At 33.3% G+C, this 23,568-nt stretch overlaps 1 protein-coding gene across 2 annotated transcripts in view; it reads left to right on the plus strand.

Moving 5' to 3' along the window:
* The window catches only part of LOC143231956 (zwei Ig domain protein zig-8-like), a 79,442-nt gene that overhangs the window by 27,669 nt on the left and 28,205 nt on the right, over window positions 1-23,568 (plus strand). For both annotated transcript variants that reach the window (XM_076466844.1, XM_076466845.1), the window contains exon 2: window positions 1,000-1,202. In XM_076466844.1, the coding sequence (XP_076322959.1) occupies window positions 1,000-1,202 (203 nt within the window). The remainder of the gene's footprint in view (window positions 1-999; window positions 1,203-23,568) is intronic.

Consider the following 23,568-nt stretch of genomic DNA (forward strand, 5'->3'; position numbering starts at 1 on the left):
TTTGTGCCTCAGGACTCGTGAGTTTTTGGCCAAACACTCGATCACTGTTCTTCCCCACCCCCCTACTCACCTGACCTTGCTCCTTGCGATTTTTTTCTTGTTCCCCAAACTCAAAAGACCCTTGAAAGGAAGAAGATTTGAGACGATTCCCGAGGTTAAGGCAAATGCGACGAAGGAGCTGGAGAACATTACAAAAGAAGCGTACCAAGACTGTTTCAACAAGTGGAAACACCGTTGGGATAAGTGTGTGCGTTGGGGAGGAGAGTACTTTGAAGGGGTCCCAGACCTGTAACTTCTAAATAAAGTACATTTTGTTTTATGACGTCAGTCCGCGTATTTTTTGAACAGCCCTCATAGTTACTTCTAATTGATTCATAACTTTTGTTTTAGCCGCTAATCTGCTGCCGTCTTCGCAAAGACTCTTAGAAAAACCTTTTATGCTGACAGAAGCCATGAATTAATTCTACACCTTCATCTGGGGAAGGTATTCGAGCGATCACCACACTAGCATTTAAAACAAGAAAATCCAGGATGAAATCTCAGTTGCTACGAACTCAGACAGTCCTTCTAAAGACTTACCTGAAACCGGCATCAGAATAACAATCAAAACATGAGACAAAATATAATTAACAGTCAGGAAATAATAATAAAACTATCACAAACAAACTATTAATTAGACGAAGACGAAGATTTTTGCTTTAATAAACACGAAACCGATTAACACTTAAACATCAGCTTACATTCTAAGAGATGTACTTGCTCACTGGGTTTCGTTCAGTCAGAAGCGAGTAGAAAAAATTCTAGACATCTAACAAAAGCTGAAACCAGTATTATTTTCAAACATATATGCATGTGGGGGTGTGTATATATGCACGTTTGAATATAAAAATAATGATATGCTTTGGAAGTTAAAACTAGAAAAAAATAATTTAATTGTTATTTTCTGTTTGATTTTGTTCTTATTTCAGAAATTAAGTGAATTATTACATACTTTTTCAGAACGGTCAACAGAGGGCAGTTTAGTATGGCAATTAGAAACTGAAAGATGGAGAAGATTTACAACAAGTGGAGAGATGAAAACAAGTGTAGGTGATGCCTATTTTCCTCACTTTTATGAAAAAGGATCGCTAAAGAATGTGACGGCTCAGCTAGGCCAAACTGTTTATCTTCACTGCGTTGTGCGAAATCTTGGAGATAGAACGGTAAGAATAGTTTCACTCAAATCTTTCGAAAAAAAACAACAACCTAGTTTTAAGGTATTCCACCACTGATACTTTTCTTGAAGAAGCTTTCTGAATAGTCATATCTTAAAATATTGTTTGTTTGCATAATGGTCCAACATCTTGAAAACACCAATATCCGTGGTACGGTTAGTAGAACTCGTGGTTTTCAAGTAAGTGAGGCATACGAGCGTAGATGATGTTCTCTTATTACTAATCATAAAACTGAATGTTTTGGGAATACTTGTTCCCGATACTAATAAACAAGTAAAAATCCCCTGGTGGCAAGGCAACTGAGATGTAGTGATTGTCTAGCTGATAAGGGAGTTCGTGAGATTCTGGTAACAAGTTCGTGTTAGAAAGCTGTGAACATTAAAAGGTACCTAGTACTGAGCTACTGATTATACTATGTAATACAAATTTTATTCCTGGATAGTATGTGTTATTTCTTAATTGCTTATGTTGTAAAAGTGCACAAAATGGCCATTATTCCCTTCAAACTTTGCTTTTGTGACCTGGAAAATGAAATTTAGAAATTAACCTATTTTCTACCTATGTAAAAATGGGCAAATATGCACATTTCCATTCACATAAAGTCTGAATAAAACAACATATGAATCAAGATTTACATGTATTTATATTGAAGTTATACAAAATTGTTTAGAAGTGAGTAGTTTTTCCAGATTTGCGACTGTAATGTAAATCATTTTCACGTATCAGCCCTCAAATATAGTCTTCCGTCATGTTTTCGTTATACGCTCCTTGGTAGCGGCGTTCAAAATCCAGTATATCTTGGTGGAAGCGCTCGCCTTGCTCCTCTGAGTATGCTCCAATGTTCTCCTTGAATTTATCAAGATGAGCGTCAAGAATATGGACTTTCAGGGACATCCTGCAGCCCATTTTGCCTCAGTTATTCACCAGAGCCTCAACCAGTTCCACACAATTTTCGGCCTTGTGATTGTCCAAGAAACTTCGAAATACTGCGACAAAGGTGCCCCAAGCTTTTATTTTCCTTCCTACTGAGCTTTTTAAATGAATTCTGTGCACTATAGGATCTTCTTTATTTGTGGTCCAACGAAGGCACCAGCTTAGGAAAAAAGTCTCAAAGGTACTTGAAGGCTGTAGTCCCTTATCAAGAGATGTGACAAACTGTTTTGTAAGACCCAATTTTGTGTGCAATGGTGGGAACAACACTTTCTGGAGTCCACTAGTGGCTCACACTTGACATAGTGCCTCCATACAGAGAACTCGGTCTGTTGTGACCAGTGCTTCCTGTTTTAGTGCGCTGTAGTGTCCCTGCTGTCCCAAAGACAAAGATAACAGGAAAACTTAGTAAAGCCTCCTTGGAGACTCATCAGGAATGCCGCCATTTTGAAGTCTCCAATAACCTCCGAGCCATACACATCATACTTCATAGCTTCTAGGAAGATTTTGACGCTGCTGTATTCCTCTTTGAGGTGCCCCAAATGAGCCAGGAGAAGAGACGGATACTTATTCCCGTTATGGAGCAGCACAGCTTTGAGGCTACTGGATGAGCTATCAATGAAGAGGCGCCACTTGTTCGAGTTACAGGCAATTTCAATTGCCTCGCACAGATCGGATACATTGTGCCAAAGCAGAGCCTATCTTGACGAGTGAAGAAGCTTGAAAAATGTCGGTGACGCTTCCCCTGACTTGCGACTTGCACACTTTCATCTAACAAATCCCATTTCTTAAGCCTAGATGTCAAAAGCTCGGCATTCGACGTTGTTGGATCAAAATCTCTCATCAAGTCATTGAGATCTCTTTGATTGGGGCAGTATGGGTTTCTCTCACCAGGCACACCTTTGAAATTGTAATCTGGATCTTCAAAGTCTACCTTCTCTTTTGATTTGCTGCTCTCTTCTGAGGATGGCTGCTTTCTCTCTGACGGAGTGGGTACAGGGAGCTAAGAGCAGTGTGGCACTGGGGCGATGGATAATGGAAGGTCCGGATACATGATAACAGATGCATTCTTGCCAGTCCGACGTTTGCAAGGGTCCACCATCAGAAGTAGCAATTGCTTAAGAGGTCAGTGGGTTCACACCAAATTCTTAGAATAGCGAACTTCGTCACTCTCGTCTCCTTTGAATCTATCTGGGATGTTCTGTAAAAAAGGGTAAATTTGAAACTTTCATTACCCAGGTCACAAAAGCAAAGTTTTAAGAGAAAAATAGGTCTTTTCCATTTACTTGAGGCATAAGTAATTGGGAAATAACACTTTCTGCCCAGAAAAGGTAAAAATCTTGTTACAGAGTGTTATAGTTTTGAGTTATTGAAATGTTAGTATCAATGTAGATCCAAGATTCTCCTCACAATGTGGAGCTCGGCTCGCAGTCTGAGGGTCGTGGATTCGTACCACCAAATATGCTGATCCATTCAGCCGTGGGGGCGTTATAATGTGATGGTCAATCGCAATATACGTTGGTAAAAAAGTAACCCAAGAGTTGACGGTGGGTGGTGATGACTAGTTGTCCTCTTTCTAGTCTTTTACTGCTAATTTACGGTCGGCTAGTACAGATAGTCTTTGTGTAGCTTTGTACAAAGTTAAAAACAACGAAACTTACAATCCCTTCTCAGAAAACCAATTGTAATTTTCCGACACAAAATCCGCCATCAGTAGCACTATCTGAATCAAGTAATAGTCCTAAATTGTGGTTATCCTAAATGAATATTGCAACAATTTCTCTTTCTGAATTAATTTGCTGCCTTAAATTTGGATTACATTACAGAGAGTTTGCAGAAATGTGTCTATCCAATTTGAGATACTGCCCTAAACTGTGATTATGTTATAAAATTCTGCAGAAATGTCTCTATCCAAATTGAGATATTGCCCTAAACTATGATTATGTTGCAAACATTTTGAAGTAATGCCTCTATCCAAATTGAGTTACCGCTCTAAACTGTGATTATGTTACACAAATATTTTAATAGTGCTACTATACTAATTGTATTACTGCCTTAAACTAATTACAAAATATCTGTCACAATTTGTGTATCTGAATTAAATAACTGTTATGAACTGTGGTTGTGTCACAAATATATTTCAACAATGTCTTTGTTACTGCTCCTTGTCGTGAATATATTACATACCTCCTGTGTCATTGTTTTTCTTCGAATTGAGTACTTGGCCGATAAAAAAACTATATTACAAACATTCTGTATCATTGTTTCTGTCCGAATTGAGTACTTGGCCGATACAAAAACTATATTACAAACATTCCGTATCATTGTTTCTGTCCGAATTGAGTACTTGGCCGATACAAAAACTATATTACAAACATTCCGTATCATTGTTTCTGTCCGAATTGAGTACTTGGCCGATACAAAAACTATATTACAAACATTCCGTATCATTGTTTCTGTCCGAATTGAGTACTTGGCCGATACAAAACTATATTACAAACATTCTGTATCATTGTTTCTGTCCGAATTGAGTACTTGGCCGATACAAAACTATATTACAAACATTCCGTATCATTGTTTCTGTCCGAATTGAGTACTTGGCCGATACAAAACTATATTACAAACATTCCGTATCATTGTTTCTGTCCGAATTGAGTACTTGGCCGATACAAAAACTATATTACAAACATTCTGTATCATTGTTTCTGTCCGAATTGAGTACTTGGCCGATACAAAAACTATATTACAAACATTCTGCAGTAAACGCTTTAAACAAATTGTGTTATTAACTTAAACTTGATGTAAGTATTATTACGACTACTTTAAATCATATCAAACTAATCATGAAACGTCCGGACAAAACAATAATCTTAAGTGAAAAGAAATGTGAGATCTTCGGTCTATATTTCTTCCACTGATTTCTCGATTATACGACAACATTGATTCAACACATTTCCTTTTGTGAATTATTTCTAAAGATAAGCAACATGTTTTTTGTTTTGTATTTAATCTTAAGCATATTGCACTTCACGATGATCATAAACCTGAAATGCATACTTACGAAGAGTTTAAATACAAATATTCGCGAAATTTTGCGTTGTAGTCGCCACTAATGTTTTTCTACAAAACACTGACACTTCTAACTTATATTTTTTATAAAGCTATGAAATGATAACTACTAAAGTATAGAGTTGACGGGAACGTTTTCAATACTTTTACAACGAAATTTAAAAGGTGGAGTTTGGCTTAGTGGGTTGTAGTTTTCGGTGAAAAGTAAAATATATTTTATATATTTAAACCACAATAAAAATATCACGTGAATGATTTCCATAGTATGATACACTTTGTCTTTCATCAGTCTGTCTAACTCCAGTACACAAAACCTTTCTTAACACTAACTTCCTTAGCAACTGTAGATGTATTTGCTTGAAATATTGTTCGGTTCTTTTTCGTACAGGTTTCGAACTACCATTTAAAGACATAGCTTTCAGAAACATAAAAAACGACTTTTATTTCAGCTTTCACTGATTTTGGCTTTAAAACATATGTCAAATACATATTGATGAAGGTGTTCAGAAAATTTCACTACTTACTATTTAGGAATTTGGCTTCTAGGGTTAGGCTAATGGACGACAAACTGTAAAACATATGTGAGAGTAATTCTCAACATATTTTTCATACTTGTTTAAATGTTTTCCTATATTGTAAAATATATTTTATGTGTGAAATATTTTTCAAAAAAAATTTAAAAGAATAATAATAAGATGTCATTTGTCATTGGAATAATTTCCAGTTGTTTTTTATTGTTCTTCCAATAAGAATGAATCTCTCTTCAGTTACTCAAACCAATACGTTAAAAAAAATTAAAATCTATGAAAAACTAAACCCAGCCAGTTGCGAAACGCAAAATCTGGACATCTTCTTTGCACGAGGAAATAATTTATTCTGCCTTCCCAGTAGCACAGTGGTATATTTATAGACTTACAATGCTAGAAACCGTGTTTCGATACCTGTGGTTGGAAGAGCATAGATAGGCATTTATGTAACTTTGTGCTTAACTTCAAAGAAACAGCACCAAAAGATATGAATGTCATAATATTCACGTGCAAGAATCTGTCGAGTTATCATCCTTAGTGACATTTGTTACAAAATTATAAACAGTGAAAGCTATTTTCTCTTATTTAAAGATAAAAACACATCATTATTATTAGTTATAGTTGCTTATTAAACTGAAACACTAATTTTCAAGGTATTTAGACACATCCAACGAGTAAGCGTTGCGGTTTAAGAATTTTACGAACCGAAACAACCGCAAGAGAAACGTTGAGAAAATGGTAGTTGTTGACTAATCTAAAAGGTCGAAGAACTTAATGCAATTTCACTAAATCTGAGTAGAAGAATACTTCGTGATATTTTAGACCATCGTTTTGCTCGAAAATGCAGAAACTGTAATAACTTTTAATACACAAGAGAAAATCTCCTATCAAACGTAAACCTGTTCTAATATTTCTCACATGATGGTTATTCACCATGTGATGATTACTATCCTTGACTGTATTGCAGTGGAAAATGCTTGTTCGCTATTAAATGCTCATATTTTCCTATTATGATGGCATCTTTATTTCAAAACCTCGCATTTAAAGTACCAACTGGGGAAGGCGAGGTTTCCTTCTTTAACACAAATGAGAACGCTAAAATAATCTTGAATATTTAGAGAGAACAGGCGACGCTAAAAAGAGATGAACCATTTTTTTTCCGAAAGCAACTTTACGACAATCGATAAAGTATCCTTACTCAGACTAAGGCATGAATGACCTCTGATGTCACTTCATAGTCTGAACTTTGAATTTATAGCTATTACTAGGAATTACAGATAGAACGGGAATATTCTCTTAAAAATGCATTTCGAAAAATCACAAAACTGATAAAAGGAATAAAATACATAAAAGAGAGCTGATGTTATGTTATGTTATGTTTTAATATTTATGTATAAAAAGCTTCAACCATATGGAACCTGGTCTATAGTACCGATTTCTTTCATCAGATTTGATTGCAAGTAATTTCTAAAATAGATAGTTTTTGTTACAGCTTGTAACAAAAAAAAACAACTTGTATGGAATACAGGAAGAAACCTTATAGAAGTAATTCATGCTCACGTTTTTATGTATTGTTACATCAGAGTATTATAACTTAATTTAGATTACGAGAAATTCTCATTTCACGTCTGGAGCCACTGGAATATAAAATAGAAAATAATAAATTATTTTAAATGAGTACAACTAACAACTAATGATTTAATGATAAAGATTTAACTCAAAAATTGAATTTAGAAAGAGACGTTACTATTATTTTGGAGAGAAGTACCAGTTGTTATTTTCCTTTTTGTCTCTTTAGCACTACTTTAAAATAGTAGCTATATCTTGACCAACTTTTTTGTGCATAACATAATGTGTAGAATTCCAAGTAAAAAAATGTGAATTATCTTATCGTATTCAATAAACAATAACTAAGAATGAATTTGAAATACAAGGATGAATTCAAGCTATAGAAGTGAATATATATTTAATGTGTCTAAAACGTTTTATCTCAGATGATTTAAAAACACTTTCCTCGCAAGTGAAACCATCCAAGTACCAATAATAACTTATTCGTGACATAAAAGGTAGTCTTTGAATTTTTTTCCCACCCAGTGACACAACTTACAACACTAGAGACCGAGTTTCGATACCCGTGGTGGGCAGCACACAGAAGTCCATTTTACATGAAACTTTTTAGAATGGACGACAACTGCCTGTCGTAAAAACACAAGCGTAGAGGACGACGTTTCGAAAGTTTTCCGTCTTTAAAAACTTTCAATTTGGATTTTTCTTTAAATTTTACCTATCTTTCTCGCCACCCGCTAGTAGAACGGTAAGTCTACGAATTTGCAACGCTAAAATCAAGGGTTCGTTTTCCCTCGGTGATCTTAGCATACAGCCCGATGTGGCTTTGCAATAAGAAAACACACGCTCTCTTTCTCTCTTCCCACAATTTGCCAACAAATTAATGTGAAGTTAATTTTTTTTTAAATCGCTCTTATAAAAGCGTATAACTATTATTAGAATAATGCCAATACAGATTATATTAATTAAATTTGAAAGTGTCTGTGAAGTGACAACACAATTGACAGTAAGATTGTACTGGAAAAAGAACATTGAATGAAGTCATCAAAGTGTGAGATATTCTACAAAAATTTCATTTTATACAGGAAATCAGCACATAAATAGAATACAATGTTCTTTGCCTGTGCTATAGAGTGCTTACAATCTGTAATTACATGTAAATGTGTGTGTTTTCTTATAGCAAAGCCACAGCAAGCTATCTGCTCAGATCACCGAGGGGAATCGAACCCCTGATTTTAGCGTTGTAAATCCGGAGACATACCGCTGTACTAACTGGGGGCATTACATCTAAAACGAAAGTACTGGTGTACGAGCTAACGTGTATAAACATGTATACAGCGCTATACTTTTGTATACTTTTAAAATATCTATTTATCATAGATAAATATTCATACATCGACGAAGGTATTAGTGTGCGTGCAACAATAATCCTGAGTTAAAGTTTCAGCATTATAAAGGAGAAATACTTGTGCTTAGGTTAATATAACAGTATTCATGTGGCATTATACCCCTATATGGTCTCATTTATATATGACAAAAATCCTGGTTGACTTAAAGGCATTAGCATGTGTATAACAATAATCCTAGTGTAATCTACAGTAGTTACAGAGCATGCATCCAGTACTTCACTCCTGCGTAGTTTATGTGTTAACGTCCATGTATTGCCGTATTCCTAGATGAGCCAAGCGCCCTCTGAAGGTATTCAACGATAACTCTGGCTTAATGCTTCTGTTTTGAACAGGATGACACATGATTTTATAAATCTAGCAAAAAGTTAACGAGAAAAGTGTGCTATTCATAGGTTAAAATATTTGTAAAGTTAGTATTAAAGTTGTAATTACTCGTTTACTTAGAAAATGGAAAATATGAATATATGTTGTATAAGTAATTATTAAATAGAAATAGGAAAATAAATTGTATAAGTAATTATAAATAGAAAATACGTTGTATACGTATGTGTTTTCTTATAGCAAAGTCACATCAATATCAAAGTTGTATAAGTACTAGCAGAGGGCAGTTGTTATCAAATAGAAAACATGAACATAAGTAGTTATCAAACAGAAAATATGGATATAAGTTGTATAAGTACTTATTAAATAGAAAACATGGACATAAGTTGTATAAGTAGTTATTAAATAGAAAACATGGACATAAGTTGTATAAGTAGTTATTAAATAGAAAATATGGATATAAGTTGTATAAGTAGTTATTAAATAGAAAACATGGACATAAGTTGTATAAGTAGTTAATAAATAGAAAATATGGACATAAGTTGTATAAGTAGTTATTAAATAGAAAACATGGACATAAGTTGTATAAGTAGTTATTAAATAGAAAACATGGACATAAGTTGTATAAGTAGTTATTAAATAGAAAATATGGATATAAGTTGTATAAGTAGTTATTAAATAGAAAATACGAATATAAGTTGTATAAGTAATTAAAATCTTCCTCACATCTATTATATCTCGAAAATGAGCATAGCAGAAAACAAAGGAGTATTTGTTCTATTCCTGAGTTAAAAATGTTTGTTTTTCGTGAAAAATGCTTTTGTTCAAAATTTAATGTTCATGATGGCTAACTTACAGACTTCTTTCTGGATTAAAGTCATGGGCCTGTTATTGATAATTTAATCCAAACTAAATGTATTATTAAGAAGATCACAATATTCTAAAAAACATCTCTTTAATATAAAATACATGCCAAAAACAAACTTTTAGCCAAACATATTCTACCTAGAGTTACTTCGAAAGCGACTAAGATATTCCATTGGAAAAACATGTCCTTCCCTGTTGATTATTCGGTTACATTTTGTATCAACCTACACACACTTTCCATGAGATGCCACAGGCTGATCGCTTGCAACCCATTTATAAAATCACTAAATGTCAAAGAGCAAACCAAGAACCATTTACTCTTCCACGAAGCTGTTTGCTAGAACGCTGTTATGCATGACCCATCGGTCGCTGAGGTAACATTTCCTTTAATTACTAAATAAATTGTTACTACCTAGAGAGAAATTGTGCTTCCTTCCGCCCTAAAACACACGCAGGGTGAGAGATGAATTTATTTTGTATAAGCATAGACTTCATCTGAACTACTTTCCATGGTATCGATCAATATGACATACTGAGAAAACATTTGATGCGTTCAAGTATTTCTTCAGGGTTCACAGAATTGGCTTAATGTCGTCGGAACGTTGGTAATTTCACAGCTTCTATAATTTCATCACACAGCACTTTGTTTTCTGGTCTGTAGAAAAAAATACATTTCTGGTTGTAACTTCTCTAGTAACAAGAGTCATTAAAGTTAAGACTTAAGAAATAATTATCTAAATTAATGTAGTGAAACCTTTGTTCTGATTCTAAAACAGGAGAGAAAGAGTAGTCTGTAGCATACAAATTGCATTTAAATAGGTATCTTGAGTCCTGTTCTATACCTTTAGCGGTTATACTATTCTTAAGAATTCTACTGCCCATACATGTCTGGAAAATAAATTAACATGTCATAAATGTATGCATTGCCTATTAAATGTCTAGTTTTTTCTAGTAAAGGTATATCCAGGATGACAAAGCCTTGGTCGCAGTAAATGAAGTATTTTAAACCAAATAAATTATAGGTTAACAATTATTATGTACATTTCAGAGTGCTTATAACCTATTTAATTATTATGGTAATAGATTTTTTTATGGTCATCAGGTGTACAGGCAAAGTTCTAAAATTCTAGTTTGTTTTATTTCGATATCTTTATTCACGTGAGTTTTAGACCTCCAACATAGGGACATTGGGAATTTCCGTTAGTAACATTGTCGCATGCATTAGCGACCACTTCAACTCAACGATTTTCTATATCAACTTAAAATATGTAGACTTTTATTTTAAGCTGAACATGAGCGACATTTCTTTTATCTAATTAGGCTTTCGGTGCTTGAAAACGCGAGATTCATCTGTTTATATATACTTGGATTTTTTTTTAAATTCTACTAATTGGTTTTAAAGACTTATCTTAGCCCTATCTCATAAAAGGATTTCATAAGTACCCTTCACAAATCATTCGTAATAACCTATGGTTCGCAATATATAGTAAAAAAATCAAATTTTATCTTAATAGTCATTGAAATGTTTTTAACAGTATTTCGATTTATATCCAACAGTCTATATATTTCCTCTCTGGAGTATTTGGTCGTAAGACTAGGTTATGACTACAAATTTATAATATCGAACCATAACGAAGAAAAATACAACCACTGTTTCCGAACTTTATCAGAACTAAAGCCTATCTTACCACATTGTGTAGTGAACGTCATATGCGAGTCTCGAAGTGATATAATTAAAACTTAGAATGCACTTGTTCATTAGTTTGACCTCTCTATAACAAACACTTTTGGCCATCTGGTAACATCAACTGGATTGTTATATTTTTCCTGTGAAACAGCAATTATAATTAACGTGCTTACGTCAGATTCTGACCCGCTACATCTAGTTACTATTTTTATCTTAACTCTCTTTCGCTATAAATCGAGTTCGACACTCATAATTGGCAGGCAACATCATTGTGTAACATTGTGCTTAACTACAAACAAGAGAACTTTCCTAAACAAACTATTGAAAATAAAACGTTTTTTTTTTACCAAATTTATTTCCAAGTATGCAATTTATGTGAAATATTTCTCTAAAACCTTCCTATGTGGGTCAACAGCTAAAACCGAAGCTTCATCTAATTATAAGATATCGAGACAAACCATTTACAAAACAAGAAACACGCAAATGGTTGAATAAAATATTAGAGTTTCATCTGAATAGTTTGAGTGATAATACTTTTCATATGATGACTTTGAGTGATGATACTTTTCATATGATGACTTTGAGTGATGATACTTTTCATATGAATACTCTGAGTGATGATACTTTTCATCTGAATACTTTGAGTGATAATATTACTTTTCATTATTATTTTAATAAATAAACTGTTACATTAAAATATAACTTTTTCTGGGCAAGAAAAGAAATCGTAATCAGTTGTTAAATCAAAGCTAGAATTCTGACTTCTCATCAGTTTTACAGAAAAATTTGGAATCATTCTAAATATTTTTAAACTGTTATAAAACAAGAGTTTTAATTGTTATAAAGACCTGTCACCTCTCATCACTTCTACAACACTGTCTAGAACAGTTCTTAATTTCTCTAATCGATCATTAGTTCTATATTAGTCTGAGCGATTCTTAAGACCCCGAACCTGTCATTAATTGTACAACAGTGCTTAGAACCATTATTGGTATCTATAACCCATTAAATGTTATGCAACAGGGCTTAGATCCATTATTGGTATCTATAACCCATCATATGTTATGCAACAGGGCTTAGATCTATTATTAGTATCTATAACCCATTATATGTCATGCAATAGCGTTTAGAACCATTATTAGTATCTATAACCCATTATATATTATGCAATAGTGTTTAGAACCATTATTAGTATCTATAACCCATTATATATTATGCAATAGTGTTTAGAACCATTATTAGTATCTATAACCCATTATATGTTATGCAATAGTGTTTAGAACCATTATTAGTATCTATAACCCATTATATGTTATGCAATAGTGTTTAGAATCATTATTAGTATCTATAACTTATTATATGTCATGCAACAGGGCTTAGAACCATTATTAGTATCTATAACCCATTATTTGTTATGCAATAGAGCTTAGAACCATTATTGGTAACTATAACCCATTATATTTTATGCAACAGGGTTAGAACAACTCTCAATAACTATAATACGGCATCAGATGTACAACTGTGCCTTGAATGATTTAAGTATGTCTAACTTGTCATATGCTCCACAGCAGGATTAGAACCACTCTCGATATCTCTAATACACTATCATGTATACACAGCAGTCTCAAGTTATTTTTTATATATCTGATACTGTTATTAATTGGAAAATACTCTCTAGGATCATTATAATATCTCTAATTGTTACCAGTGGTATAATACTCTCTAGGATCATTATAATATCTCTAATTGTTACCAGTGGTATAATACACTCTAGGATCATTATAATATCTCTAATTGTTACCAGTGGTATAATACTCTCTATAATCATTATAATATCTCTAATTGTTACCAGTGGTATAATACTCTCTATAATCATTATAATATCTCTAATTGTTACCAGTGGTATAATACATTCTAGGATCATTATAATATCTCTAATTGTTACCAGTGGTATAATACTCTCTAGGATCATTATAATATCTCTAATTGTTACCAGTGGAATAATACTCTCTATGATCATTATAATATCTCTAATTGTTACCAGTGGTATAATACTCTCTAGGATCATTATAATATCTCTAATTGTTACCAGTGGTATAATACTATCAAGGATCATTATAAATCTCTAATTGTTACCAGTGGTATAATACTCTCTAGGATCGTTATAATATATCTGATCAATCAATAGTTTTATAACTAGGTGTAGATCATTCCAAACATTCCTCCTTATGTTTCTGGTGGTTTTTTTATTAGTATCTGAAAGTGATAAAGATTCAGTTTTTTTTGTGAATATAAGGCTACCACATAATAAAAGTGTATTTGATTTTGATTTTTTCATAGCTTATGTCTACTTCCCGTCTTGTTGTATATAAGCATTGCCTGGTCCTACAGTTCTTGACAACTAGTCAGTGTTGCGTTATTGGTAAGAATTTCGAACGAAGAAGACAGACAGTAGAAAACACTGAACTCCACTTGTGCCAGCATTTTTCTTTATGATTTTTTTCATCCAAATACCTCAAGTACTTGTTGACGAATATTCTCAGTTCAGTTACAGAGAGTACTTGAAAACAAATAAAAATAAACAAAAACATCAAGGAAAAGCAGTTGAAGTAATTGACAATTTCTGATCCAGCTTTCAGATTGTTCTCAGACTTCAGTAAATTTATATTAAACACTTAGTGGGTCACAAAAACGTAGTCATAACATGGGCTGTCCTTTCAAAACAAACAGTTTTTTGTCATAATACTTAGTTCCATTGTATGTCTCTCTCGTTAAAATATTGTGAGCGTAAAGTAAAGGACAGTAACAAGGAAACTGCACACAAACAAATGATTCCAGACGTTATTTTTTCACTACGACACATATACATTGCTAAAATGCTACATTTAGAACATGGTTTGTAATCACTTAATTTTTCGTGCTTTGTCGTAATAAATGGGAAATACTTTAAATTGTTCGTTTATTGACATATATCAATTTATAACTAAAATTTCTGCACAATTTGAATGTGTTTTTATATATCTCGTATATTTATGTTTATTTTGCTTATCACAGATACAGTACCAAATATTAATTTTGTTTTCTTACTTTATGACATATTGTAGATTCGAATTAACAATATGGCTGTAACTAAACTATGCACAAAAACGTTTTGAATTATTTTAGATTTCGATGTTTAAACATATAAGTGTATTGTCACTTTTAGGTTTCGCTGAATAGCAACTATATGAACAGATAAGCACAACCTTAAAAGTGGTCTAATAAAAAAGACTGATTTGAATATATGTTAATTACATTCTACGATTGTAACACATGTCAGGATTGGATTATAATTTAATTACATTTCTCGATTGTAAAAGACGCCGTGATTGGAATATGTGTTAATCACATTGCTCAGTTATACCCAAAAGCATGATTAGAACTGTATCTTATCATATCACTGAACAGTAAGTACAGTTCTGTTTGGATTACATTTTATTTGTGTGAATCAGCTGTAACTGGCATTACGAATAAATTATGCGTTAAGTACATTGATCAGTTTTAACCAACTTTATGATTGAGCTTTTTGTTTTCCCTCATTGGTCATCTGCAACCGACGTTCTGATTGGTCTATATAATCAGATATTCTCATCGATCATCTGCAACCGACGTTCTGATTGGATTATATATAAGTTATCTGCATTGATCAACTGTAAAGTAACTTAAGATCAAACTCTTTTTTTTCTTCTTCTGATTGATATAATAAATCTGAAATAATCATTGGACTGCATATTATTCACAGTTATCCTATGAATAATAATTATTCACGTTTATCACAACATTAATATATGCTTCATAAAACAAGTCCGTTAAAATTGAATTACGAATTATTTTGCTTAATGACATACTATTATTTCTATGATCATCCTATATCTTCTACTATTATAATGAATTATAATCCCTTTAGGATTGGCGCGTCCTGTAATTAATATGTCGGACAATGGTTCGTGTCCCGTTACCGAAACAAAAATCGCGCTCCCCACTTTGAAATTAGGAGAGCATTACACCTTTGACAGTTGGAGTATTCCCTGTAGTTGATAGGAAAATAATTCACCTCTCTGGAACTGGTGGTTTTTCGTAGACTAAGTTTGAAATCGTCAAACCAGCCTAAAACGATTCTTTTAGGAATCCTGAGAGCAGGGGGAAGAAGCATTTATATAACATTTGTGAAACATATGTTAATCACACTCGAATTCTTTCAGAACTTTCATGTTAGATGCAGCCCTAACATGAGCTGCTGCTAACGATTTCCTTCACTCATTATAATAGCTGTTGTTGTTTTTGTATTAACTGTAACATGAGACCTCAGCTCAAGAAAACACAACATGACCTATATGAAACTGCAGCTATTCTACAACTATACAAAACAAAATGAACACATTTTCGTTTAAAAAGAAAACGTTTTGTCATATCTATTCTGAAAAATACATCATCGTTATTCAAGTTTCAAAACACTAAAAAACGTGAACACATTTTAACACATGCGCTCCATTATAAATCCATAGTAAATCAAAAACCCTTAGTTCTTTATTTAAAACTGTAAAACTTATGTCAGTGTGTATATATGTGTGTGTGTGCGTTGCGTGTGTGGTCTTCCTGAAGAGCTGAAATTCATCAAAATTTATATACTTCGTTAAATGTAGACATTTGCGTGACAACACGCACGAAATGACATTAGGGTTTATTCTCAGTGTAAACTCATTGGTCAACATTACTTTCAATAACGGAATATAGGTGATATTTTGTACCATATGGAGTAGTTTAGACCGTTACCCGTTATTCTGCGGTTCTCGATGTGATATCTTTCTTTTGTACTCTTGCCGTTAAGGTTCTCTGTTATAAATGCCAAAGCATTCAATCTGCAGAAAATGTTCCAGTGTGTGAGAACATGAAACACGCTTACTGCAGTAAAAAACACACACAAAAGAAAACGTAGCTTTCAACTCAGGCAATAAAACTGCACCTACAGAAAGAAAAGGTTTCAAGAACTTGATTCAAGATCTAAAATAATCACACATGAATGAGCTCTTCCCTTATGTTCGCAGTTTCTTTCAAAATGGTTTATGCACTGGCTCGCCTAGTAGCAAGCACTGTTGTAACAGGAACCAGGCCTTCGCCAGACTCGATATTAGTGTATCTTACTTCCCGTATGAACATTTCCTTGTAGCAACTGACTCATTCTTCACATCCATACCATTAATAACAAAAGTAAGTCAACGTGATTAGCTTAGGGAAGTCGATCAGTTGTTACCTTCATAAACATTAGCCTAAGTTTCCAGGTTATTCAAAATACTTGTTACTTTGCCATTTAATCGCATACCCTTTAAAATATTTCGTACGTGTGTATTAGATTAAGATAAAAAAGTAAAAAATGATCCATTAAATCAGATTATTTAAGTGTTAAAAGAAAATGTTTATGACGTATTTATTATTTTACTTAGAATACACCTCATCTCTTTAGAAAAAAAAACCATAAAGGTGGGACTTTCTGGCTCTGTTCTTTCAATCGCCGATGTTCAATCGTTCGATTTAGATGTTTCTTTACAACGCGTCCACTCATTATCGAGCGAGTGAGGATACATATCTGTCACTGACAACCTCTGGGAGTATCTGGAGTGAAAACTTATACGGGTGTACTTGGGCGGTCGGTCTCCCGGTGGTTTAGAGTTATTACAACAGCCGTCACTAGCATAGGATGATATCACATAGCATGTGGTATAGTGTACGGTTTGATGAAACAGATCTCTAAAAATTGACCTGCTCGTTAGGGAAGCTGTACCATCAACTTTCCTGATGGCGATTCGTACTAAACAGAAACAGCGGAGCCTTGCCAATTACGATCTATTACTTCTGCTGAGTGGTAATCGTTTCGTTGTGAGCCCAATAGAAATTAGATCTTCTGATGAATATATTAATTACTCAAGAAAAAGAAAATACCTGAACATTTGTTTCAACTATTACGTCGAGTTCTCTTTCTGTCTCCTTTTATTTCTTTTGCGGCGGTGTTTCCGTTATATTTAACTGGTACACAAATAATTTTTTTCCTACAGGTTCTTCGTATAAACTAACGATCTATTTTCTCACACTGGGATTTTATTCTCATTCACCGTTCAACGCTTTCATACACTACAGCTGATAACATTATTCATCACTCAACACTTTCATACACTACAGCTGATAACATTATTCATCACTCAACGCTTTCATACACTACAATTGATAACATTATTCATCACTCAACGCTTTCATACACTACAGCTGATAACATTATTCATCACTCAACGCTTTCATACACTACAGCTGATAACATTATTCATCACTCAACGCTTTCATACATTACGGCTGATAACATTATTCATCACTCAACACTTTCATACACTACAGCTGATAACATTATTCATCACTCAACGCTTTCATACACTACAGCTGATAACATTATTCATCACTCAACGCTTTCATACACTACAATTGATAACATTATTCATCACTCAACGCTTTCATACACTACAGCTGATAACATTATTCATCACTCAACGCTTTCTCTGTTTATACCTGTCACAATTAACGGAGTTCTCTCTTATACATTCTACTATTCATATAGACATTAAACACTTTCTCTCTTTTGTATCTGCTATTCTAATTACACTATGTAACACAAATTTTGTTCCTGGATAGTATGTGTTATTTCTTAATTGCTTATGTTGTAAAAGTACAGAAAATGGCCATTATTCCCTTCAATCTTTGCATTTGTGACCTGGATAACGAAATTTAGAAATTAACTTATTTTCTATGTAAAAACTGACAAATTTGCATATTTCCTTTCACGTATCAGCTCCCAAATATAGTCTCCCATCATGTTTTCGTTATACGCTCCCAGGTCACAAAAGCAAAGTTTGAAGAGAAAAATAAGTCTTTTTCCATTTACTTTAGGCATAAGCAACTGGGAAATAACACTTTCTGCCCAGGAACAAGAAAAAGTAAAAATTTTGTTACATTGTGTTACATTTGTTACATTGTGTTACATTGTGTTACATTTGTTACATTATTCATCAGCCCATCATGGCCAGGTAGTTAGGGCGCTTGAGTCGTAATCTGAGGGTTAAGGGTATGAATCCCGTCACTCTAAACATGCTCGCCCTTTCATCTGTTATATTGTAACAGTAAATCCCACTGTTTGTTGGTAAAAGAGGAGCCCAAGACTTGGCGGTGAGTAGTAATGACTAGCTGCCTTCCCTCTAGTCCTATAATACAAAATTACGGATGGCTAACCCAGATAACCCTCCCCTCGTGTATTTATGCGCGAAATTCAAAAACAAACTCATTCACTATTCAACTCGTTTCGTATACTACGTATTTTTTTTTTATTTATCAGTAAACTCAACCCCTATACTGTAGGCATTGGTCTTACACACTCATCAGTACTTTTCCTATTCGACATAATTTACTTTTGTTCACCACTGAATCCTTGCCTACGCTACATCTGCTATTTTTATTCAGCTCCTATACTACAGATGGTTGAGTACGTTATATTAAAACAGCTTTAAATATGCAATTTAGCAAGCCGCTGTAAATATTTAGTAAAACAACATGGATTAGAACTACATCTAGATTTTTCACAAATAGTGTGATGCCATTGAATATTAATTGCTTTTGGTAAGAGTACATACAATTCCTTTCCGACACAAAATATTCATATGTTAAGGTGATAAAGATGTGTTTGTTTGTTTTGTTTTTGAATTTCGCACAAAGCTACTCGAGGGCTATCTGTGCTAGCCGTCCCTAACTTAGCAATGTAAGACTAGAGGGAAGGCAGCTAGTCATCACCACCCACCGCCAACTCTTGGGCTACTCTTTTACCAACGAATAGTGGGATTGACCGTCACATTATAACGACCCCACGGCTGAAAGGGCGAGCATGTTTGGCGCGACGGGGATGCGAACCCGAGACCCTCAGATTACGAGTCGTACGCCTTAACAAGCTTGGCCATGTCGGGCCAAAGATGTGTTATATTGAGGATTTAGAATTTCCAAAAAGAAAAAGATATATCCCTTACATTTAATAGCAATAAAAACAAAAGAATATGCATCAACTTGGGACACCAGGACCATATAGATCGGTAAAAAGTCATACTTTATTCTTGTTAAACCAAGCACTCTAAACGCTTTTCGAATATAACCAACAAGAAAGTAGCGATTAATTAAATCAGACATAAAATCCTCAATTGAAATCTGTCTAAGAAATTTGTTTTTTACTGAGATATAATATCTTTCATGTCTATATTATTCGTAAGAAATTTCGTGTAGATTTCTCAATGTACTTTTTTAAATATAGTTCAGTTCTTCAAAGTCGCTTCCAAATGATATATTTTTATTATTCAATGTTTTCAGATCAACGTTTGTATTAACTAACTTAAAACAATTTGAAACCTCAAGATTATTGGAAATTGTTGATTATATTTTTATGTAATATTTGCCCAGATCAGCGGTAATTTTCGGGATTTAGAAATCTAAGATTCATGGTTCGATTATTTTGCGATGACCACAGCACAGAATGCGTGTTGTGTAACTTTGCTCTAAATTCCCACAACAATAATAAGTGTAATTACATTGATTTCATGTTCAATTAATACACTATAGCTTCCACGGTAAATATTTTGCAAGCGATAATAGAATAATAGCAAGTTATCTCCCCTTTTAATTAGGTTTTATGGGTTTCTGTCATATTACGTAAAGGCTTTTGAGTTATTGTTTTTGACAATGACGAAGAATGTTACGGAGTTAAAGTGTGCGTTAACTGAACATAGAAAGATTCGATATATGACACGATATTTCACTAACTGATATGTCTGTAGAAAGACTATATAGTATAACTAAACTTCATTAGCCTAATATATATCACACTAATGCTGCTATTTGTCGTGATATTTGTTTATTAATGCTTTGGTGTACACTTTGAAAAGAACAAGAATTTTTTAAAAAAAATTTAAGTTACTTTATTTTAAAATAATTTTAAAACTCTCTTTTTTCTTTATCCTTAAACAAAATTTGAAAGTTTCTGAAACTGGTGTTTTCTTCTGATTATTGTTTTATAAACAGTATCGAAAAAATTTTCCGATATCTTTCTACAAACCAGAACTTTGCAAGATTTTACTCAATATCTATGAGCAATTTTCTTTCAGTTGTTATCATGTTTATAAGTTTTTACTAGTTTTCCAGCCAATCAAAATACCTATTCACAAATGCAATGGAAAAGTTTATTCTGTAAGATCAAAGGCGGTTATCTGTTTTATGCAAGAACATTTGATTAATGTATTATCACCCATTAAGGATTAAAGAAATCCTAACTTTTTAAAACGTCTTGATTAAGCAACTTTGCGCAGGTTGGCTGCGCGAGAGATCTGGATTTTAAAGGTGAAGAACCTGGTTCAAAATCTCTGTGATACCAAAAATTATTCTCTACTTTTTCAGCTGTGAATGTATTATAAGAGTAACAGTTAAATCCCTTAACGTGAATGATGAAAAGTAAGGTGATTTTGACTGCCCTCCTTCCACCTGGTCCGTAGTTTAAAATTAGGGACAGCAACAGATAGCCTTAGTAACTTTACCATAAACATAAGATACAAGATTAACTAACTCAATTGTTGCTATTTTTGCCATAAGTACAAAACTAAACAATTTAATTGTCAATATATTTACCATAAATATAATATGAAGCAACTTAATTCGTTACTACCTTTGCTCTAAATATAAAATTATTGAATTTAATTGTTACTATCTTTGCCATAAATACGAGATTAAGCAACTTAAGTTGATTAATTTTATATTTATGCAAAAATAATAACAATTAATTAATACTATATTTTAGTCAAAATAGTCAAGCCATAAGTTATTTAAGTAGTTGGTATGTGTACGTGTTTAGTACAAAACTGCAAAATGGATTATCCACGAAGGGATCGAATTCTAAATTTTGATGTTGTTAGCTTTCAAGCTCATCAGTGTGCTGCTAAAGGAAATTAGTATATAATTAATGTTATTTTAAATAAAATGTTCTGTGACCAGGAAATTTGGTCTAGTGATTAAAATCAGGTGTTTGTTGCTAACGTTCACACTACAGGCAAAGTTTCTGTTGCTCACGTTTTGCAGTTAAAACCCCTTTTGTTTTTTAGTTTGAAAGGTTATTATTGAATGAGGACAACCCATGATCACGTACGGCAACTTGGACATTTTCGTTGTTTTTTTTTTGCTCTATTTCATAGTTTTATTCATTTTTTACGTCAACACTATTCAGTGTAAGCCAACACGTGTTGTTGAAGTAGCTACACAGCTCATCGTATTCTGTTTCCAAGGGACCAGTTGAGCTAACTTAGCGTCAGCTATATACTGAATATAGTTAGCTCATGGACATTCGATGAGCATTCCTTGGGATCCTTTTCTCTACTTTAATGTTGGCTTTTATACCATCGTAAAATACGTCATGGAATCGGTACACCACGACGGTGTTTATTTGGCTGGTGTTATTTTCGTTAAGTGTCAAAAAACAAAGACCAAAAGTCTCCATGAAATCCTATCCGCCTTTTTAATACAAGGTAATTAGTCAACAAATATATTCAGTCATTGAGATAAATGCAGTATGAAAGAATTTGGACAAATTATCAGTTTTATAAAAGTTCATTTTTTAAAAACGTTCGTCCATTGTACTTAATCTTTACTTACTATCAAGAATATTGAAATTGTAGAAGGATAAAATAAGATACGCCTGTCAAAATCCATCACGACACTCTCTGGGTATAAACTGAACCTCGAACTCGCGGTATGACAACGCTCTGTAAGACTACCTCTGTCGCACTGTCAAAAACACTGTCTCGGTAGTAACATAATATCATCAGTAAGTTATCGTGACAAAAAACTCGTCCTATTATTTCGAGGAAGCTCATTTACTTTGAATGCAGCACAAAAAAGTTTTCGAAAATGTCGTTATGAGGTCACGTTTCCGTGACAGCATGCTATGGAAACTTTTCAGGTATAATATCTAAACAAAAACGAAAATACCTTTCTGCAAAAAAAAAAAAAAAAAAGATTGCTTTGTCACTGTTCAAAGATAATGTCATAAAAGAGGTAATTTCAAGAGGGGCGAAAATGATGTTTGTGATATTTTCGAATGATCAAAGATTTGCGAACATATTTTTTTCATAGTTTCTTTATTTTAGAAACCAGAGGGGAAAATAGCAATATGGTTAATATGTGTTGTTCGCGAGCTAATTAGTAACTTCAAGTGACTGTTTCTATAAACCATTTGTCTACATTTAGTCCATATACCACTTCTTCAGTATTACTGGTAAGCTCTGTCTGTGGGAAATATATGTGTAATTCTAATAAATTAAAATAATCACATGTTTGTGCAATATAAATGTGGATATTAATAAAATATTTCTAATCACTTATAGCTATGTAAAAATCTCACATTATTTTTAACTGAACTGCAGAGAATAAATTCAGCTAAGTTACGGCTATTTATACTGAACCAGTAAACTTAATGCGATTTATAACTTGTGTCAGTATTTCCCAAACGGTTGGTTTCGTAGTTTTAAAATGTGTTTTAAGACGATCTCACATGTGAACATTTTTTGTGTAAATGTTGAAGAAATTAGAAATATTTGTTACTTTTACGTTTTCTATTTCTCAACTGAAAGAATTCGCGAAGCGCGGAGTTGTATTCATATTCAAGTACATAGAACTTAATATGCGTACCACGTCATTCGGTGTGTTTGGAAGATAACTTAAGCAGCAAGAAGACGATGGGAAAAGGTCGTACTTATTTATATGTGGTCGTGTTGAACAGCTTGCAAGTAATTTTACACCTGACAGAATAACACGTGTTTAACTTCTCTGGTGCGAATATTGCAAATAATATTGTCAGGTCCTGATAAGATTTTTTTTAG

The sequence above is a fragment of the Tachypleus tridentatus genome, chromosome 11, assembly GCF_004210375.1.
Source record: "Tachypleus tridentatus isolate NWPU-2018 chromosome 11, ASM421037v1, whole genome shotgun sequence".
Classification (NCBI taxonomy): Eukaryota; Metazoa; Arthropoda; class Merostomata; order Xiphosura; family Limulidae; genus Tachypleus; species Tachypleus tridentatus.